The sequence below is a fragment of the Coregonus lavaretus genome (assembly GCF_964263955.1).
Source record: "Coregonus lavaretus genome assembly, chromosome: 1".
In the NCBI taxonomy this organism is placed as follows: domain Eukaryota; kingdom Metazoa; phylum Chordata; class Actinopteri; order Salmoniformes; family Salmonidae; genus Coregonus; species Coregonus lavaretus.
Window position 1 is genome coordinate 53,632,600 of NC_139988.1, and position 22,619 is coordinate 53,655,218.

General features: G+C 43.1%; 1 protein-coding gene across 1 annotated transcript; it reads left to right on the plus strand.

Annotated features, from left to right (window-relative positions):
* Positions 1-19,807: 19,807 nt before the first annotated feature.
* LOC311127146 (GTP cyclohydrolase 1-like) lies at positions 19,808-22,591 on the plus strand (the record flags this gene model as incomplete). The annotated part of the gene is made up of 6 exons (XM_084158922.1): positions 19,808-20,108; positions 20,699-20,808; positions 21,037-21,092; positions 21,270-21,301; positions 21,432-21,516; positions 21,787-22,591. 6 exons carry the CDS (start codon positions 19,808-19,810, stop codon positions 21,914-21,916), a joined length of 714 nt encoding a protein of 237 aa, XP_084015048.1. The 3' UTR covers positions 21,917-22,591.
* Positions 22,592-22,619: the final 28 nt, after the last annotated feature.

Below are 22,619 nucleotides of genomic sequence, written 5' to 3' on the forward strand. Positions count from 1 at the left end.
CAAAGCTCATCACTAAGCTAAGGACCCTGGGACTAAACACCTCCCTCTGCAACTGGATCCTGGACTTCCTGACGGGCTGCCCCAAGGTGGTAAGGGTAGGTAACAACACATCCGCCACGCTGATCCTCAACACGGGGGCCCCTCAGGGGTGTGTGCTCAGTCCCCTCCTGTACTCCCTGTTCACTCATGACTGCATGGCCAGGCACGACTCCAACACCATCATTAAGTTTGCCGATGACACAACAGTGGTAGGCCTGATCACCAACAACGACGAGACAGCCTATAGGTAGGAGGTCAGAGACATGGCCGTGTGGTGCCAGGACAACAACCTCTCCCTCAACATGATCAAGACAAAGGAGATGATTGTGGACTACAGGAAAAAGAAGAGGACCGAGCATGCCCCCATTCTCATCAACGGGGCTGTAGTGGAGCAGGTTGAGAGTTTCAAGTTCCTTGGTGTCCACATCACCAACAAGCTAACATGGTCCAAGCACACCAAGACAGTCGTGGATAGGGCACGTCAAAACCTATTCCCCCTAAGGAGACTGAAAAGATTTGGCATGGGTCCTCAGATCCTCTAAAGGTTCTACAGCTGCACCATCGAGAGCATCCTGACTGGTTACATCACCGCCTGGTATGGCAACTGCTCGGCCTCCGACTGCAAGGCACTACAGAGGGTAGTGCGTACAGCCCAGTACATCACTGGGGCCAAGCTTCCTGCCATCCAGGACCTCTATACCAGGCAGTGTCAGAGGAAGGCCCTAAAAATTGTCAAAGACTCCAGCCACCCTAGTCATAGACTGTTTTCTCTGCTACCGCATGGCAAGCGGTACCGGAGTGCCAAGTCTAGGTCCAAGAGGGAATGTCTTGTTTCATTATTGAACGTCAATTTGCTTGACGGTTTTGATATCCATTCATCACAATCAATTACACCTCATAGCACAACAAACTGCTTAATACTATTTTAGAAATATACTTTTCTTTCTTCAAACATGCATTGTGTCTACAAATGTTGAATTACCCACAATCCTCTAAAAACAGAGTCACCTGGCACTATTAAGTATAACTTGCAAAAATGTAATAACTCTATATCAGCACAACACAGATAAATCAAGGGTTTTTTACTCAAATATCAATGTTTACTTTGTTATTTTAAGTAAAGACATAAAATATAATAGAATCAAGTAAGAACAACTTATTTCATAAATGTTAGATTGACTTTAAAATATTAAATAATCATAACTTGTAAAAACTCAACTTTAGATTAGCAGAACACAGATAAATAAAGTTATATAGTTGAAGTCGGAAGTTTACATACACTTAGGTTGGAGTCATTAAAACTAGTTTTTCAACCACTCCACAAATGTCTTGTTAACAAACTATAGTTTTGGAAAGTCGGTTAGGACATCTACTTTGCATGACACAAGTAATTTTTACAACAATTGTTTACAGACAGATTGTTTCACTTATAATTCACTGTATCACAATTCCAGTGGGTCAGAAGTTTACATACACTAAGTTGACTGTGCCTTTAAACAGCTTGGAAAATTCCAGAAAATGATGTCATGGCTTTAGAAGCTTCTGATAGGTTAATTGACATCATTTGAGTCAATTGGAGGTGTACCTGGGGATGTATTTCAAGGCCTACCTTCAAACTCAGTGCCTCTTTGCTTGACATCATGAGAAAATCAAAATAAATCAGCCAAGACCTCAGAACATTTTTTGTAGACCTCCAGAAGTCTGGTTCATCCTTGGGAGCAATTTCCAAATGCCTGAAGGTATCACGTTAATCTATTCAAACAATAGTACGCAAGTATAAACACCATGGGACCACGCAGTTGTCATACCGCTCAGGAAGGAGACGTGTTTTGTCTCCTAGAGATGAATGTACTTTGGTGCGAAAAGTGCAAATCAATCCCAGAACAACAGCAAAGGACCTTGTGAAGATGCTGGAGGAAACAGGTACAAAAGTATCTATATTCACAGTAAAACAAGTCCTATATTGACATAACCTGAAAGGCCGCTCAGCAAGGAAAAAGCCACTGCTCCAAAACCGCCATAAAAAAGCCAGACTATGGTTTGCAACTGCACATGGGGACAAAGATCGTACTTTTTGGAGAAATGTCCTCTGGTCTGATGAAACAAAAATAGAACTGTTTGGCCATAATGACCATCGTTATGTTTGGAGGAAAAAGGGGGACGCTTGCAAGCCGAAGAACACCATCCCAACCGTGAAGCACGGGGGTGGCAGCATCATGCTGTGGGGGTGGCAGCATCATGCTGTGGGGGTGCTTTGCTGCAGGAGGGACTGATGCACTTCACAAAATAGATGGCATCATGAGGAAGGAAAATGATGTGGATATATTGAAGCAACATCTCAAGACATCAATCAGGAAGTTAAAGCTTGGTCGCAAATGGGTCTTCCAAATGGACAATGACCCCAAGCATACTTCCAATGTTGTGGCAAAATGGCTTAAGGACAACAAAGTCAAGGTATTGGAGTGGCCATCACAAAGCCCTGACCTCAATCCTATAGACAATTTGTGGGCAGAACTGAAAAAGCGTGTGCGAGCAAGGAGGCCTACAAACCTGACTGTTACACCAGCTCTGTCAGGCGGAATGGTCCAAAATTCACCCAACTTATTGTGGGAAGCTTGTGAAGGCTACCCAAAACGTTTGACCCAAGTTAAACAATTTAAAGGCAATGCTACCAAATACTAATTGAGTGTTTGTAAACTTCTGACCCACTGGGAATGTGATGAAAGAAATAATAGCTGAAATAAATCATTCTCTCTACTATTATTCTGACATTTCACATTCTTAAAATAAAGTTGTGATCCTAACTGACCTAAAATAGGGAATTTGTACTAGGATTAAATGTCAGGAGTTTAAATGTATTTGGCTAAGGTGTATGTAAACTTCCGACTTCAACTGTATTTACTCAATAACCTAATGTTTGTTTACAGTACCAGAAACATTAAGTGATAAGAACATCTAATTGACATCTGAGTGAGTACCACTTCTATAATTTGAGTTCCACAGGTAGTTAGAGATGTTTGAGTGACCACTACTCAATTACTTTAATGAGTAAGGCCAGGGATGGGCAACTTTGATGGGGATTGGGGCCACATATTTAGAGTTAATTTCATGCAATTCTACACATTTTGCCATGGGGTGTTGAGAAAATGCTGTATTTTTAAAGCAAGTTTGCTGCAATTCTACACATTTTGCCATGGGACGGCGAAAAGAGTTTGCAATTTTTTAACTAATTTCATGCAATTCTACTCATTTTGCCATGGGGTGGAGAGGGAAATTAGCTGTTTTAATATGATATCTGAGTGAGACTGACTAACAAAATCAATGGGGTCCCCCCGGCCGGTAAATCGACCATGATAACAAGTTTAGATAGCTGGCCACTAAACTAATTTAGCAATCTGAAAAATGTTAGCTGACATGGGCTAATTGACTGACTACCAGTGACTGACATAACGAGAAAAACTGCTGATGCACAACCAAATATCTAAATTGCACCTTGTGTATTCTACTATTCTAACTTGCAATAGTAAGTTGAGACCCCAACCAACTGAATTCCTACAAAAAATTGATCTGAGGACCTTCAAAAGGGGGGCATGCAGTCCGCGGCCTGCCAGTTGCCCATCCGCGAGTTAGGCAATTACTTTTTACAGTGTATCAGTAAAATCACAATAACTAATTGGTAGGTATACCATTATTTGTTACTTCTGTGAACTTTCACTATCCTCCCTCATGAGGGAGAGAAATTAGAAAATATCTTGAAGATATGTGGGTTTTTGCTAACGGAATTACTAGGCACAAGGTAATACATATTAAACTTACAGAAGGTAAACAATTTGTCCAAAACTAAATATTTGTGTTTATATTAGTTGGCAGGTGTCTTTACGTCAACATTATTGTGTGTTGATGTATTTCTGATACCTTTTAAAACTTTTTCTGGTAGATGTTTTCTAAGACCCCTTTTCCATCTGCATATCCAGAAATCAAAGCCTTTAATTATGCCTAATTTTAAATATGGACAATGGGTGAAAAATGTATATATGCCTTAATTTCCCCCAAATATAGACTCTTAGCTTTCATTTGACACCCAATTTCATATGCTCCTATGAACTTCACATGTTGGTGCTCATTATTCACAATTCATTCATGATTATCCATAATCATGGTAGCATCCATATTAATGTAGAAGTGTTCAGAATCATATTCTATTCTTCTTTACAATAAAATGGATTCCAAAATGACACAATACATTATTTACCATTCATTTCTATTGGGCATGAATTAATCCAAAACAAAAACAAAGTGCAAATATATCCAACAAGTTTGTAGAGTCATAAGCTTGATGTAGTCATTGCATGCTATATATGGGACCAAATATTACACTTTTGACAAAATGTAATACACTATAAGTGAATTTGTCCACATACTTATGACACCTTCAAATGGAGGGACTAGATACAGTGGGGGAAAAAAGTATTTAGTCAGCCACTATTTGTGCAAGTTCTCCCACTTAAAAAGATGAGAGAGGCCTGTAATTTTCATCATAGGTACACGTCAACTATGAAAGACAAATTGAGGAAAAAAAATCCAGAAAATCACATTGTAGGATTTTTAATGAATTTATTTGCAAATTATGGTGGAAAATAAGTATTTGGTCACCTACAAACAAGCAAGATTTCTGGCTCTCACAGACCTATAACTTCTTCTTTAAGAGGCTCCTCTGTCCTCCACTCGTTACCTGTATTAATGGCATCTGTTTGAACTTGTTATCAGTATAAAAGACACCTGTCCACAACCTCAAACAGTCACACTCCAAACTCCACTATGGCCAAGACCAAAGAGCTGACAAAGGACACCAGAAACAAAATTGTAGACCTGCACCAGGCTGGGAAGACTGAATCTGCAATAGGTAAGCAGCTTGGTTTGAAGAAATCAACTGTGGGAGCAATTATTAGGAAATGGAAGACATACAAGACCACTGATAATCTCCCTCGATCTGGGGCTCCACGCAAGAGCTCACCCCGTAGGGTCAAAATGATCACAAGAACGGTGAGCAAAAATCCCAGAACCACACGGGGGGACCTAGTGAATGACCTGCAGAGAGCTGGGACCAAAGTAACAAAGCCTACCATCAGTAACACACTACGCCGCCAGGGACTCAAATCCTGCAGTGCCAGACGTGTCCGCCTGCTTAAGCCAGTACATGTCCAGGCCTGTCTGAAGTTTGCTAGAGTGCATTTGGATGATCCAGAAGAGGATAGGGAGAATGTCATATGGTCAGATGAAACCAAAATAGAACTTTTTGGTAAAAACTCAACTCGTCGTGTTTGGAGGACAAAGAATGCTGAGTTGCATCCAAAGAACACCATACCTACTGTGAAGTATGGGGGTGGAAACATCATGCTTTGGGGCTGTTTTTCTGCAAAGGGACCAGGACGACTGATCCGTGTAAAGGAACGAATGAATGGGGCCATGTATCGTGAGATTTTGAGTGAAAACTTCCTTCCATCAGCAAGGGCGTTGAAGATGAAACGTGGCTGGGTCTTTCAGCATGACAATGATCCCAAACACACCGCCCGGGCAATGAAGGAGTGGCTTCGTAAGAAGCATTTCAAGGTCCTGGAGTGGCCTAGCCAGTCTCCTGATCTCAACCCCATAGAAAATCTTTGGAGGGAGTTGAAAGTCTGTGTTGCCCAGCGACAGCCCCAAAACATCACTGCTCTAGAGGAGATCTGCATGGAGGAATGGGCCAAAATACCAGCAACAGTGTGTGAAAACCTTGTGAAGACTTACAGAAAACGTTTGACCTGTGTCATTGCCAACAAAGGGTATATAACAAAGTATTGAGAAACTTTTGTTATTGACCAAATACTTATTTTCCACCATAATTTGCAAATAAATTCATTAAAAATCCTACAATGTGATTTTCTGGATTTTTTTTCTCATTTTGTCTGTCATAGTTGACGTGTACCTATGATGAAAATTACAGGCCTCTCTCATCTTTTTAAGTGGGAGAACTTAAACAATTGGGAGAACCACAATTGGTGGCTGACTAAATACTTTTTTTCCCCACTGTACATAATGTGCATTCATTTCTAAACGATAAAACAGATGAAAATACCCTGAAATAAAAGGTGACATTCTCTACTGTCGTCTCATATTAAACATTTGATCTCAAATCCACAATGCTGGAGTATAGAGCCAAATTAAAAGCTTTAGCTTCACTGTCCAAATAAATACGTAAGGACCATAAGTGTTTCCAATGACATCATCTGGTATGTATCATGTAATTTCAACCAATTATGAGTAGACATGTCTGCTCATAGATTGTTAAAATCACATTATACACATGATACACACATGCGATGATACAAACATCTCATGGGGGTCGTTTCACGAATAGTGCCTCTATCTTTTTATTTTTTATTTGTAACCACCATTATACAGTATGGCAAAAGCTTATAGATGATTTGTGAAGCATTTATGTTGTGCTTATGAAGACTGTGTATGCTATATTAAGCCTTTAGAAGTTGTAGTTTGTTTAAAGTGGGACCACATTATTTCCTTTTGCCACTGGATGGCAGGCACACCAAGTACATGTGATCATGAATTGAGTCAGCTTTGGAACTCACTTATGCAAACATAGTTGTGCATGTGAAGAATAGTTGTGTATTTGAAAACTAGTTGTGCATTTGAACATTAGTTGTGCATGTGCAACAAGCTGGCGATCAGGCTAACATGTGACATCAACGATCCTCCTGCAAGTCATTCACAAAGTCACACATAAAGAAAGTTAAAGAAAAGGTTGAAGATGAGATTGTTTTGTGGATTTAATCTCTAATAGTACTTATTTCACTTTGAAGAGCGTCTGCTAAATGACATAAATGTAAATGTAAATGTGATATTCACTTGGGTTTTACAGATAATGTGCCTGCTTGCCAGCCAAATAGACTAGAGCAACCTGATTTTAGACTGGTCGTAGGTCTGAGAACCAATGTAAACACAGCAAAAAGTACTGTCCATCCTTGAATAGTTAATAATGTATGTTATTAGGGAGGGCTTCTTGGGATTTTCTTCATCAAACGGCATACCACAGTTGTTCTGCACGGATCATGAGATGTTGCGAATCATAGATGAGATAATAATCCAATCTATACATTCCTTAAAGCCCTCATGCAGTCTTTGTAATTTTATTTTGAAATCATCACTGTATGTCTAATAAATCACTGTCTTTATTACATTTTTTATTTTTTTATTTAACATTTAATTTATCAGGGAGTCATACTGAGACCAAGGTCTCTTTTACAGATAAACCCTGAATTACATAAATTACAGAAAATACACACATACATATACATAATGAAAATAACTCAATATATTTGTTATCATTTATTTCCCTTATATTTACATACACAGCCCTGATTGGCTAATAGGATCATCTAGAGCCCACCCCCTTACCCAGATGTACAGTCATTGGTCCACTCTATTATAATCAGATCACATTGTGACGTCATGATGTTGACGAAAAGTTCCTCCCACCTGATCAGGCTGAAATTCCAGAAATTTTTTCTCAAACAGCTCTTACACAAAAAAGGGCATTATCGTAATTTTCACAATTTCAGAATGTTATTTCAACCTCATAGTGTAGATTATTTTTTTTGTACTGCACTGCCTCTTAAAGAAACATGCTATGCTAAGGCTGTTAACTAAGTTAAATTCATGTATTTGTCCACTACTTTTTGTCCCTCATTCATTATTCATTAATAAATATGTCACATCACTATGAGCTATTGTTCACTTCACTAAAGGAACATGCTATGCTAAGGCTGTTAAGTTAACTAAGTTAAATTCATGTATGTGTCCACTACCCTTTGTCCCTCATTCATTATTCATTAATAAATATGTCACATCACTATGAGCCATTGTTCACTTCACAATATTCTTTCTCTTTTTTTGTGGGTCTCACATTGCGTCCAGTGGCTTACTGAGTATGGACACAACTTTGCAGACTGCTCACAGGCAATAATTTGTGCCACAATGCTCACCACACATTGGGCTATCACAATGAAGTAGTGAGAATAAGAGCTTTCTAAGACTTCATCATTAGTAAATAATTATCTTTTGAATACCGGGAAAGATGCAGTAGCATATCATTTGGCCTGGCTGGCACGGTGTGCATGTTCCTCTATTGGACACTGGTGAGACGTGAGACAGACAGCTGATGGGTAGGGTGGATCACCAAGTTAGCTAGCTGAATAAACTAAGTTAGAGTCTATTCCTAGAAAACATTGAACCGCTGTAGTTTACAACAATTATAATTTCTAAAGTGGAAGTTGGGAGAGTTATATTTGAGTGTTTCAGTGAAACGTAAGTGAGGGAGGCCCCGCTCTCTCGCTTTCCCAGATGTTTAGTTCATTTCATTCCGATCTCCTTTGCATTATTGTAGCCTTTTTCTGTAGCCTGTCAACTATGTGTCTGTCTATCCCTGTTCTCTCCTCTCTGCACAGGCCATACAAATGCTTCACACCGCGTGGCTGCTGCCACTCTAATCTGGTGGTCCCTGCGCGCACGACCCACGTGGAGTTCCAGGTCTCTGGCAGCCTCTGGAACTGCCGTTCTGCGGCCAACAACGCAGAGTTCATCTCAGCCTATGCTACCCTCCAGTCCCTCGACTTCTTGGCGCTGACGGAAACATGGATTACCACAGACAACACTGCTACTCCTACTGCGCTTTCCTCGTCTGACCATGTGTTCTCGCATACCCCGAGAGCATCTGGTCAGCGCGGCGTTGCACAGGAATCCTCATCTCTCCCAAGTGGACATTCTCTCTTTTTCCCCTGACCCATCTTTCTATCACCTCATTTGAATTCCATGCTGTCACAGTCACTAGCCCATTCAAGCTTAACATCCTTGTCATTTATCGCCCTCCAGGTTCCCTTGGAGAGTTCATCAATGAGCTTGACGCCTTGATAAGTTCCTTTCCTGAGAATGGCTCACCACTCACAGTTCTGGGTGACTTTAACCTCCCTACGTCTGCCTTTGACTCATTTCTCTTTGCCTCCTTCTTTCCACTCCTTTCCTCTTTTGACCTCACCCTCTCACCGTCCCCCCATACTCACAAGGCAGGCAATACGCTTGACCTCATCTTTACTAGACGCTGTTCTTCTACTAATCTCACTGCAACTCCCCTCCAAGAGTCCAACCACTACTTTGTATCCTTTTCTCTCTCGCTCTCCTCCAACACTACTCACTCTGCCCCTACTCAGATGGTAATGTGCCGTCGCAACCTTCGTTCTCTCGCTACTCTCTCCTCTTCCATCCTATAATCTCTTCCCTCTGCTAAATCCTTCTCCCTCCGATCTCCTGATTCTGCCTCCTCAACCCTCCTCTCTTCCCTTTCTGCATCTTTTGACTCTCTATGTCCCCTATCCTCCCGGCCGGCTCGGTCCTCCCCTCCTGCTTCGTGGCTTGACGACTCACTGCGAGCTCACAGAAGAGGGCTCCGGGCAGCCGAGCGGAAATGGAGGAAAACTAAACTCCCTGCGGACCTGTCATCTTTTCACTCCCTCCTCTCTACATTCTCTTCCTCTGTTTCCGCTGCTAAAGCCACTTTCTACAACTCTAAATTTCAAGCCTCTGCCTCTAACCCTAGGAAGCTCTTTGCCACCTCCTCCTCCCCCTCCCTCCTCCCTCTCTGTGGATGACTTCGTCAACCATTTTGAAAAGAAGGTTGACGACATCCGATCCTCATTTATTAAGTCAAATGACACCGCTGGTCCTGCTCACACTGCCCTACTCTATGCTTTGACTTCTTTCTCCCCTCTCTCTCCAGATGAAATCTTGCGACTTGTGACGGCCGGCCGCCCAACAACCTGCCCGCTTGACCCTATCCCCTCCTCTCTTCTCCAGACCATTTCCAGAGACCTTCTCCCTTACCTCACCTCGCTCATCAACTCATCCTTGACCGCTGGCCATGTCCCTTCCGTCTTCAAGAGAGCGAGAGTTGCACCCCTCCTCAAAAAACCTACACTCGATCCCTATGATGTCAACAACTACAGACCAGTATCCCTTCTTTCTTTTCTCTCCAAAACTCTTGAGTGTGCCGTCTCTAGCCAACTCTCCTGCTATCTCTCTCAGAATGACCTTCTTGATCCAAACCAGTCAGGTTTCAAGACTGGTCATTCAACTGAGACTGCTCTTCTCTGTGTCACGGAGGCTCTCCGCACTGCTAAAGCTAACTCTCTCTCCTCTGCTCTTATCCTTCTAGACCTATACGCTGCCTTTGATACTGTGAACCATTAGATCCTCCTCTCCACCCTCTCCGAGTTGGGCATCTCCGGCGCTGCTCACTCTTGGATTGCGTCCTACCTGACAGGTCGCTCCTACCAGGTGGCGTGGCGAGAATCTGTCTCCGCACCACGTGCTCTCACCACTGGTGTCCCCCAGGGCTCAGTTCTAGGCCCTCTCCTATTCTCTCTATACACCAAGTCACTTGGCTCTGTCATATCCTCACATGGTCTCTCCTATCATTGCTACGCAGACGACACACAATTAATTTTCTGCTTTCCCCCTTCTGATAACCAGGTGGCGAATCGCATCTCTGCATGTCTGGCAGACATATCAGTGTGGATGTCGGATCACCACCTCAAGCTGAACCTCAGCAAGACGGAGCTGCTCTTCTTCCCGGGGAAGGACTGCCTGCTCCATGATCTTGCCATCACGGTTGACAACTCCATTGTGTCCTCCTCCCAGAGTGCAAAGAATCTTGGCGTGACCCTGGACAACACACTGTCGTTCTCCGCTAACATCAAAGCAGTGACCCGATCCTGCAGGTTCATGCTCTACAACATTCGCAGAGTACGACCTTACCTTACACAGAAAGCGGCACAGGTCCTAATCCAGGCACTTGTCATCTCCCGTCTGGATTACTGCAACTCGCTGTTGGCTGGGCTCCCTGCCTGTGCCATTAAACCCCTACAACTTATCCAGAACACTGCAGCCCGTCTGGTGTTCAACCTTCCCAAGTTCTCTCATGTCACCCCGCTCCTCCGCACACTCCACTGGCTTCCAGTTGAGGCTCGCATCTACTACAAGACCATGGTGCTTGCCTATGGAGCTGTGAGCGGAACGACACCTCCTTACCTTCAGGCTCTGATCAGTCCCTACACCCAAACGAGGGCCCTACGTTCATCCACCTCTGGCCTGCTAGCTCCCTTACCTCTACGGAAGCACAGTTCCCGCTCAGCCCAGTCAAAGCTATTCGCTGCTCTGGCACCCCAATGGTGGAACAAGCTCCCCCACGACGCCAGGACAGCGGAGTCACTGACCACCTTCCGGAGACACTTGAAACCCTACCTCTTTAAGGAATACCTGGAATAGTATAAAGTAATCCTTCTTCCCCCACCCCCCATAAAAAAAAGGTGGTTGTCCCACTGGCTATCACAAGTTGAATGCACCAATTTGTAAGTCGCTCTGGATAAGAGCGTCTGCTAAATGATGTAAATGTAAATGTAAAATCACTGTCTATACTATCAGCTTCTGACACTCATGTGACTCACTCAGCATAGATAAAGCTTTTCATTTGCTGCCCCCCACCACCACCCTCCGCCCCCACAGAGAGGAGATGCCTTTTGAGGAGGGCTTTATTAACCTCTGACTCTAACTCTGAGAATTCGTGAGGAAAAAAGCAAACAGAGTGAAGTGAACCAAGCGCTCACTTTCAAGTGTGCTGTCTTACCTGTGTTTTCTACAACTTAAAAGTGTACATTTTACATTTAGCAGATGTTCTTATGCAGAGCGACATACAGGAGCAATTACAGTGAAGTGCCTTACTCAAATGCACATCAACAGATTTTTTACTGAGTCGGCTTGGAGACTCGAACCAGCGACCTTTCGGTTACTGGCCCCCCGTTAGGCTACCTGCCTGTAAGAGTGATTTGGGCAGACAAAGTGGAGAACTAGAAATTCTGTTGAAATAATTAGTCCATACCATTTCAGAACCTTAGACCTATGGAATATTTGGCATCATGCATAACTCCTGAACATTGTAGTTCTTTTGGTGTTACATATTCATTATCAAAGGGCGAGGCGAGACATTCTGATTAAGATTAGTGGTATCAGACCTGACCTGCTTGGCCATTCACTTCCCCTTAAACACGGGACAGTCTGATGGTAGTCAAACCTTGTTACCAAACACATGACCGCCAACATCTACATAACAGCACTCGGGTCAATTGCACTATAGTTCAACTCCTTTTTCAGTTACGTTCCCATCATTTACCCAGAAGATAATGTGTATTAAAGGGTCATTATTATTATATCAGCATTCCTAACTAGTATAATTTTGCCCTTTGTGGAGGGATATTGGGTTCACTGGGGTTACCATCATGACATACCGCACTGCATGTCCAATCTGGGACATGCAGAATAATTGAAATTCACTGTTGACAGATAAACTGTGCACTGATTAATTAGAACAGAGAAGTCTGCACGAGGCAGATATATGAGGGTAATGCTTGTAAGCAATTTGCTTGAAAGGATCAATTTAATCCAGTGGTTGTTAAAGCTGTGCAAAATGGATCATGTGTGTATGGTTTCTTTGAATTGTCTGTTCAATGACATGAACCTAAACCATGTTAGGTAACAGCAGATCAGGTCTTAAAGGGGCAATCTGGCATTTAAAAAAATATTTTAATGAGCACCTCGCCATTTTTTTGGTAAACAGACACTATATAGCTTCAAAGCATCATTATAGCTATCATTTTGATCTCACGGATAGTCAGCCATGAGATCAAAATGTTAGCTTTAACCATATACTTTGAAGCTATACACAAACAATGGAGTAAAATAAGTTTATATTTTGGGTTCTGAGAGTGTAAGACAGTGAAACTAAGCTTATGAGGCATTTATAAGCTCTTCAAGAATCAATAGCTATATCATTGATTTAAAAGTCCCAAAATAGAAGTAACAATCTAAGATTGCACCTTTAAATCAGATGGATGAACGTAAACCGAGAACTAATCTCTTGTGGACAGATTCAACAGACAACTTTCACGAAGATTTTACTTCTGTGTAACCGAGATTGAGCGAGAACTGATTACATCAGATACTGTGACATGATTTTACTTGACTTTGCACTGAAGTTGTACATATTTTAGTGGTATGAGTGTGCAGTTATACTCACATTTATCCTAGCTCCTCTGAGGAGCCCCCACCTGTTCCTGATGGGTAGCCTCCATGGCTCGCTCCACTGGGGCTCCGCCAGCCTCCTCCCCAGCCTACCCCTGCCTTCCAGGCCCTAACAGACTCTGTTTGATAATCCCTACTGGGTCTTCAATCACAACCCTTCACAGTACAGTATTAGGATGCTCTAGGAACTGAGGCACCCAGGACCAGCTCTAGCGATGATTTGGTTGGGGGGCCCCCCACCTCGCGGCAAAACATTTGGTGGAGAGAAATCGACGTTTTAAAGTTCATTTCTTGTCTCTCCCCCTAAGCAAAATGGGTACAATTGCAGGAAATTAGCTGTAAAACTGCCCTTTTCTTTTCTTTGGTCCTAGGCAAAATGAGTACAATTGCATGAAATATGTCATAAAATTGTAAACCTTTCTCTCCGCCCCATGGCAAAATGTGTAGAATTGCAGAAAACTTGCTTTAAAACTGCAAAAAGCTAATATCCTGCAATTCTACACATATTGTAATCAAATCAAATTTTATTTGTCACATACACGTGTTTAGCAGAGGTTATAGCGGGTGTAACGAAATGCTTGTGCTTCTAGCTCCGACAGTGCAGTAATATCTAACAATTTCACAACATATACTCAATACACACATAAAATTAAGGAATGGGATTTAAGAATATATACATCTACAGTGGGGAGAACAAGTATTTGATACACTGCCGATTTTGCAGGTTTTCCTACTTACAAAGCATGTAGAGGTCTGTCATTTTTATCATAGGTACACTTCAACTGTGAGAGACGGAATCTAAAACAAAAATCCAGAAAATCGAATTGTATGATTTTTAAGTAATTCATTTGCATTTTATTGCATGACATAGGTATTTGATACATCAGAAAAGCAGAACTTAATATTTGGTACAGAAACCTTTGTTTGCAATTACAGAGATCATACGTTTCCTGTAGGTCTTGACCAGGTTTGCACACACTGCAGCAGGGATTTTGGCCCACTCCTCCATACAGACCTTCTCCAGATCCTTCAGGTTTCGGGGCTGTCGCTGGGCAATACGGACTTTCAGCTCCCTCCAAAGATTTTCTATTGGGTTCAGGTCTGGAGACTGGCTAGGCCACTCCAGGACCTTGAGATGCTTCTTACGGAGCCAATCCTTAGTTGCCCTGGCTGTGTGTTTCGGGTCGTTGTCATGCTGGAAGACCAAGCCACGACCCATCTTCAATGCTCTTACTGAGGGAAGGAGGTTGTTGGCCAAGATCTCGCGATACATGGCCCCATCCATCCTCCCCTCAATACGGTGCAGTCGTCCTGTCCCGTGTGCAGAAAAGCATCCCCAAAGAATGATGTTTCCACCTCCATGCTTCACGGTTGGGATGGTTTTCTTGGGGTTGTACTCATCCTTCTTCTTCCTCCAAACACGGCGAGTGGAGTTTAGACCAAAAAGCTCTATTTTTGTCTCATCAGACCACTTGACTTTCTCCCATTCCTCCTCTGGATCATCCAGATGGTCATTGGCAAACTTCAGACGGGCCTGGACATGCGCTGGCTTGAGCAGGGGGACCTTGCGTGCGCTGCAGGCTTTTAATCCATGACGGCGTAGTGTGTTACTAATGGTTTTCTTTGAGACTGTGGTCCCAGCTCTCTTCAGGTCATTGACCAGGTCCTGCCGTGTAGTTCTGGGCTGATCCCTCACCTTCCTCATGATCATTGATGCCCACGAGGTGAGATCTTGCATGGAGCCCCAGACTGAGGGTGATTGACCGTCATCTTGAACTTCTTCCATTTTCTAATAATTGCGCCAACAGTTGTTGCCTTCTCACCAAGCTGCTTGCCTATTGTCCTGTAGCCCATCCCAGCCTTGTGCAGGTCTACAATTGTATCCCTGATGTCCTTACACAGCTCTCTGGTCTTGGCCATTGTGGAGAGGTTGGAGTCTGTTTGATTGAGTGTGTGGACAGGTGTCTTTTATACAGGTAACGAGTTCAAACAGGTGTAGTTAATACAGGTAATGAGTGGAAAACAGGAGGGCTTCTTAAAGAAAAACTAACAGGTCTGTGAGAGCCGGAATTCTTACTGGTTGGTAGGTGATCAAATACTTATGTCATGCAATAAAATGCATATTAATTACTTAAAAATCATACAATGTAATTTTCTGGATTTTTGTTTTAGATTCCGTCTCTCACAGTTGAAGTGTACCTATGATAAAAATTACAGACCTCTACATGCTTTGTAAGTAGGAAAACCTGCAAAATCTGCAGTGTATCAAATACTTGTTCTCCCCACTGTATGTACAAGCAATGACAGAGCGGCATGGACTAAGATACAGAAGATTATTATAGAATAGAATGCAGTATATACATATGAGATGAGTAGTGCAAGATATGTAAACATTATTAAAGTGACTAGTGTTCCATTTCTTAAAGTGGCCAGTGATTTCAATAGGCAGCAGCAGCCTCTATTGTCCTAGTGATGGCCTTGAGATAGAAGCTGTTTTTCATTCTCTCGGTCCCAGCTTTGATGCACCTGTACTGACCTCGCCTTCTAGATGATAGCGGGGTGAACAGGCAGTGACTCAGGTGGTTGATGTCCTTGATGATCTTTTTGGCCTTCCTGTGACATCGGGTGCTGTATGTGTCTTGGAGGGCGGGTAGTTTGCCCCCGGTAATGCGTTAAGCAGACCGCACCACCCTCTGGAGAGCCCTGCGGTTGTGGGCAGTGCAGTTGCCATACCAGGCAGTGATACAGAGCCCTCACCTCCTCCCTGGAGGCGGTCTCGTCATTGTTGGTAATCAAGCCTACTACTGTTGTGTCGTCTGCAAACTTGATGATTGAGTTGGAGGCGTGCTTGGCCACGCAGTCATGGGTGAACAGGGAGTACAGGAGGGGGCTGAGCATGCACCCTTGTGGGGATCCAGTGTTGAGGATCAGAGAAGTGGAGATGCTGTTTCCTACCTTCACCACCTGGGGGCGGCCCGTCAGGAAGTCCAGGACCCAGTTGCACAGGGCGGGGTTCAGACCCAGGGCCTCGAGCTTAATGATGAGCTTGGAGGGTACTATGGTGTTGAATGCTGAGCTATAGTCAATGAACATCATTCTTACATAGGTATTCCTCTTGTCCAGATGGGATAGGGCAGTGTGCAGTGTGATGGCGATTGCATCGTCTGTGGATCTATTGGGGCGGTAAGCAAATTGAAGTGGGTCTAGGGTGACAGGTAAGGTAGAGGTGATATGATCCTTGACTAGTCTCTCAAAGCACTTAATGATGCCAGAGGTGAGTGCTACAGGGCGATGGTCATTTAGTTCAGTTACTTTTGCTTTCTTGGGTACAGGAACAATGGTGGCCCTCTTGAAGCATGTGGGAACAGCAGACTGGGAAAGGGAGAGATTGAATATGTCCATGAACACACCAGCCAGCTGGTCTGCGCATGCTCTGAGAACGCGGCTAGGGATGCCGTCTGGGCCGGAATCCCTGCGGGGGTTAACATGCTTAAATGTCTTAATCATGTCGGCCATGGAGAAGGAGAGGCCACAGTCCTTGGTAGTGGGCCTCGTCAGTGGCACTGTGTTATCCTCAAAGCAGGCGAAGAAGGTGTTTAGCTTGTCTGGAAGTGAGACGTCGGTGTCCACGACGTGGCTGGTTTTCTTTTTGTAGTCCGTGATTGTCTGTAGACCCTGCCACATACGTCTCGTGTCTGAGCCGTTGAATTGTGACTCCACTTTGTCTCTATACTGATGTTTTGCCAGTTTAATTGCCTTGCGGAGTGAGTAGCTACACTGTTTGTATTCTGCCATATTCCCAGTCACCTTGCCATGGTTGAATGCGGTGGTTCGCGCTTTCAGATTTGCTCGAATGCTGCCGTCTATCCACGGTTTCTGGTTAGGGTATGTTTTAATAGTCACAGTGGGCACAACATCACCTATACACTTTCTGATAAACTCAGTCACTGTTTCAGTGTATATGTCTAAATTATTTTCAGAAGCTACCCGGAACATATCCCAGTCCGCGTGATCAAAACAATCTTGAAGCGTGGATTCCGATTGGTCAGATCAGCGTTGAATAGTCCTTAGCACAGGTACTTCCTGTTTGAGTTTCTGCCTATAGGAAGGGAGAAGCAAAATGGAGTCGTGGTCAGATTTGCCGAAAGGAGGGCGGGGGAGGGCCTTATAACCATCCCGGAAGTTTGAATAGCAATGGTCGAGGATTTTAGCAGCGCGAGTACAACAGTCGATATGTTGATAGAACTTCGGCAGCCTAGTCCTCAAATTTGCTTTGCTAAAATCCCTGTCTACAATAAATGCAGCCTCAGGATATGTGGTTTCCAGTTTGCATAAGGTCCAGTGAAGTTCTTTGAGGGCCGTCGTGGTATCTGCTTGAGGGGGGATATACACGTCCGTGACTATAACCGAAGAAAATTATCTTGGGAGATAATACGGTCGGCATTTGGTTGTGAGATATTCTAGGTCGGGTGAACAGAAGGACTCGAGTTCCTCTATGTTACTACAATTACACCATGAGTCGTTAATCATGAAACACACACCTCCGCCCTTCTGCTTCCTGGAGAGATATTTATTCCTGTCTGCGCGATGAACTGAGAACCCATCTGGCTGGACCGATTCCGAACAGAATATCCCAAGAGAGCCATGTTTCCGTGAAACAGAGTATGTTACAGGCCTTGATGTCTCTCTGGAAAGAAATCCTTGCCCGTAGTTCGTCAACTTTGTTAACCAAAGATTGAACATCAGCGAGTAGAATACTTGGAAGTGGTGGGTGGTGTGTGCGCCTCCTAAGTCGGACCAGCAGGCCGCTCCGAGTGCCTCTCCTTCGCCGGCGATGTTTTGGGTCAGCCGCTGGAATCAGTTCAGTTGCCCGAGGGGAGAGCAAACAAAGGATCTGCTTCGGGAAAGTCGTATTCCTGGTCGTAATGCTGGTGAGTTACCGCCGCTCTGATATCCAATAGTTTTCCCGGCTGTATGTAACGATGCAAAACACTTTCTGAGCTAATAATGTAAAAAATAATACATCAAAAAAACTAAATACTGCAAAGTTTCCTAAGAGCTAGTCGCGAGGCCGCCATCTTAATTGGGGAGAACGGGCTCATGGTAATGACTGGAATAAGTGGAATGGTATCAAATACATCAAACACATGGTCTCCAGGTGTTTGATGCCATTCCATTTGGTTCGTTCCGGCCATTTATTATGAGCCGTTCTCCCCTCAGCAGCCTCCTGTGCCCAACACACACATACACACCTCAACACACACATACACTTTTTTGCACTAACTCTCCTGCACTGACTCTATGCACACACACTGGACTCTACCCACACACTCACACATACTTACACTGACACCCCAACACAAACATACACACACACATAACATGCCGTGCGCACACATGCATACTGACGCCATACACACACTCACCACATACGCTGCTGTTACTGTCTACTATTTATCCTGTTGCCTAGTCACTTTACCCCTACCTATATGTACATACAGTAGCTACCTCAATTACCTCGTACCCCTGCACATTGACTCAGTACTGGTACTCCCTGTATATCAGTGGAGGCTGCTGAGGGGAGGACGGTTCATAATAATTGCTGGAACAGAGCAAATGGAATGGCATCAAATCATGTGTTTGATGTATTTGATACCATTCCAGTAACTCCGCTCCAGCTATTACCATGAGCCTGTCCTCTCCAATTAAGGTGCCACCAACCTCCTGTGCTGTATACTTCCTGTATATAGCCATGTTATTTTTACTCATTATTGTTATTTTTTATTCACTGTGTATTTATTCCTTGTGTCACTATTTCTATTTTGGTTTTTGTCTTTAACTCTGCATTGTTGGAAAAGGACCCGTAAGTAAGCATTTCACTGTTAGTCTACACCTGTTGTTTACGAAGCATTGATTTGATTAGATTTTCTGTCCCAATTGTATTTTCCAGTTCAAATAGTATTTCACACATGTATTTGGCCCAGGTCTGGTCCCAACTGCCTTTCCCTTGCCAGTCACTGTCCATTATTGTTTAATTATTTCCGCATTTACACCTGTCTGTCTTTCCTGTTGTACATAATATATTTATTATGTAATTTTAGAACCATATAGGCCTACAGTGAGTGTATACACTGTACCTTACTAGTCATACAGTGAAGCTTGCAGTATCCCACATTTCAGAGCTGAACGCCTGACTATTGGGACTTCCACTCACGCGGTCTCACACTTTTCTAACACTTGTGCTGGGTTATAGTTGTTACAAAACGGTTTATTGTCCCACTAAAATCGATTTTTAGCGTAGATGATAAGAAGCCTTACTCAATTGGTGCCGCGTTATCTAGCAAGCAAGCTGATCGTGTCTGGTGGTTACAGACGAAAAAGTCACACTTTCTCCTGAGAAGCCATGTGCCTACTCCGTAACGAATGGAGGAACGGGCATGCCAGTTATAGGCGCACCCATAAATAAGTCCTCCAGTTACCACCCAAGCCACGACAACAGTCTACTGTCATCTCTTACCACAACTTAGTCAACAAGCAGTGGCTTTATACACAGGGCATTGAATCAAGTTATTTCAGTTTTATTAGAATGGAGTACCAAAAAGCATCAGAGATTAACGGCGTCTGCAATGGAAAAATTGTTACAGAATATCTCAACGGGTTCAGTGAAACATCCATAGAGGCAAAAAAAGCTGAATTGATGGGCAAGGAGGAGAAGTCCCACAAGGAGTCAGAGGATGTGTGCAAGATATCTGCCATTGAAGGAGCCTACGGCATCGTGCTTCGAGAACTGGGAGAAGACGTGGAACGTGAGGGTCTACTGCGCACACCATTACGCGCGGCCAAAGCAATGCAGTTCCTCACCAAAGGTTATCACGAGACAGTAAATGGTGAGAGCATTGACTGTCCTGCATAAATAGTTGTAAATGTGTTTAATTTATTCTAAAAGATATGATAGATAATGAGGGAGATTGTTCTCCTTGTCGTTAGAACATCACAATCTTAAAATGTTCTGTTCTTTACAGTTGTATTATGCATTTAATGTGTGGTCTTATATATTTACACTAGCCTATTTCAAACTAATTTAGCCTTGCTCATTCCTCAGGCTGTACTGACAACACAGCTACAGTGAAAGTTGATATGTGTGTACAATTCATTTAGCTTTGGAGATATCAGACCTCCACTGTTATTTTAAACATTACTGGAAACAACCATAGACACATACATCATTGGAAGCAAAAAAGTGTAATTCAGATTTTGACTAGCTATTCATTTTGAGTTTTCATTGTATTCTATAGGGTCCATCATCAGGTCACATTCTATTTGCTGCAATGAGCGTGGTCCATTACTTTAGATTTTCCTTATGACACTCTGCTAATTGAGATCGCAAGTAGCGAAAACTCTTTATGGATACAAAGCTGCAATCTGGAGTTGGGTAAAACAATTGTTGCACTTGTCTCTCTTACCTCTTCTTCCTCAGACATCCTGAACAATGCCATTTTTGACGAGAACCACAACGAGATGGTGATCGTGAAGGACATTGAAATGTTCTCTCTCTGTGAGCACCATCTCGTGCCCTTCTTTGGCAAGGTGAAAACCAATGAAGTATAATGAAGCCACGAAGCCGTACATGTGTATTATTTGGACTTACATAGCAGCAGTTTGGATAATTTGATACATATAACACTCAGAACATCCCTTGTTGAATTATTTTGTTGAAATCCTGCTAATGTCAATGATAAATGGTTAAAAAAATCAATAATTCAGAAATTATTGATTATTGAATTTGCTACTGTATGCTTTGTTTCACCACAACAGGTTCACATTGGATATCTTCCAAACAATAAAGTGGTTGGTCTGAGCAAGCTGGCAAGGTCAGTGATCATATTCATTTGCTATGATATTCACAAAGATATGCACACATGCACGCACACACACACAGACATGCGCACGCACGCATGCACACAGACACAGACACATGCGCAGACATGCACATTCTGAGTTACTTGGTACTGTACTAACTTCCCCTTTTATTGCTTCATTTATTTCAGGATTGTTGAAATCTTCAGCAGGAGGCTTCAAGGCAAGTATCCTTTGGTCTTTTGGCAGATCATTCGGTATTACTATCTCTGAGCAGCTTGCTGAGAGAGTCTGTGGGTTTGAATGTATCTAGAGTATTAACCTCTGTTCCTTGTTTGTTGTTCCCTCTACAGTGCAGGAACGCCTGACCAAGCAGATCGCTACAGCAATCTCAGAGGCCTTAGAGCCTGCAGGCGTAGCAGTCGTCATTGAGGCAGCGTGAGTGTCTTTTTACTATGTGTCTTGTACATGTGTATTACATGTGAACTACATTGTATTGCTCCATATATTTATATGCAGAACTAATGCAAACCTATGCTACACCAACTGTGTCAAGTATTATGTCATGGCTGACAGGATGTTGTTAAGCCCACCTATGTTAGATCAATTCATTCAATTAATCAAAGAGTTGTTTTTAAGAGTGCACCAGTTTATTTATCTGTTTTTATTATAACAACTGAGTTTGGACCATTGTATTGTGTGTTTCAGTCATATGTGCATGGTGATGAGGGGTGTGCAGAAGATGAACAGCAAGACTGTGACAAGCGCCATGCTGGGACTCTTCCAAGAGGATCCCAAGACCCGGGAAGAGTTCCTGGCTCTGATAAAAAACAACTGACCCACTTGGGCCATTGTTACCTCACCCTGTCTTTCCAAGCAAAAACAGCAATCTCTCCAGCTATTGCCAAACAATGCATTTCATTCTTTCATTGATCTTAGCTAAGTATGTTCTGTGTCAGGTAGGGGCAGTTATCTTAGTTCATTCCAATACGGGTGCAAGGGGGGGGGGGCAACTCTTCATGGCAGGTAGCACCGCATTTGAAGGAATATTTTCCAACTATCTGTGAAAGTACCAAACCTGGGTTGAAATACTATTTGAAATCTTTTGAGCACTTTTCTCTAGTGTGCCTGGAGTGCGAGATGCGGTGTTTGCAGTTTGGGACAATCGCTAAAACTGATATATCAGGGAGTCATGATCAGGGATTAAAAACCCTAAGGACCTTGATAACTTTATAAGTTATGTGTAGTCCTTGGATCATTTCATATTACAGTGGGGGGAAAAAGTATTTAGTCAGCCACCAATTGTGCAAGTTCTCCTAATAATTGCTCCCACAGTTGATTTCTTCAAACCAAGCTGCTTACCTATTGCAGATTCAGTCTTCCCAGCCTGGTGCAGGTCTACAATTTTGTTTCTGGTGTCCTTTGACAGCACTTTGGTCTTGGCCATAGTGGAGTTTGGAGTGTGACTGTTTGAGGTTGTGGACAGGTGTCTTTTATACTGATAACAAGTTCAAACAGGTGCCATTAATACAGGTAACGAG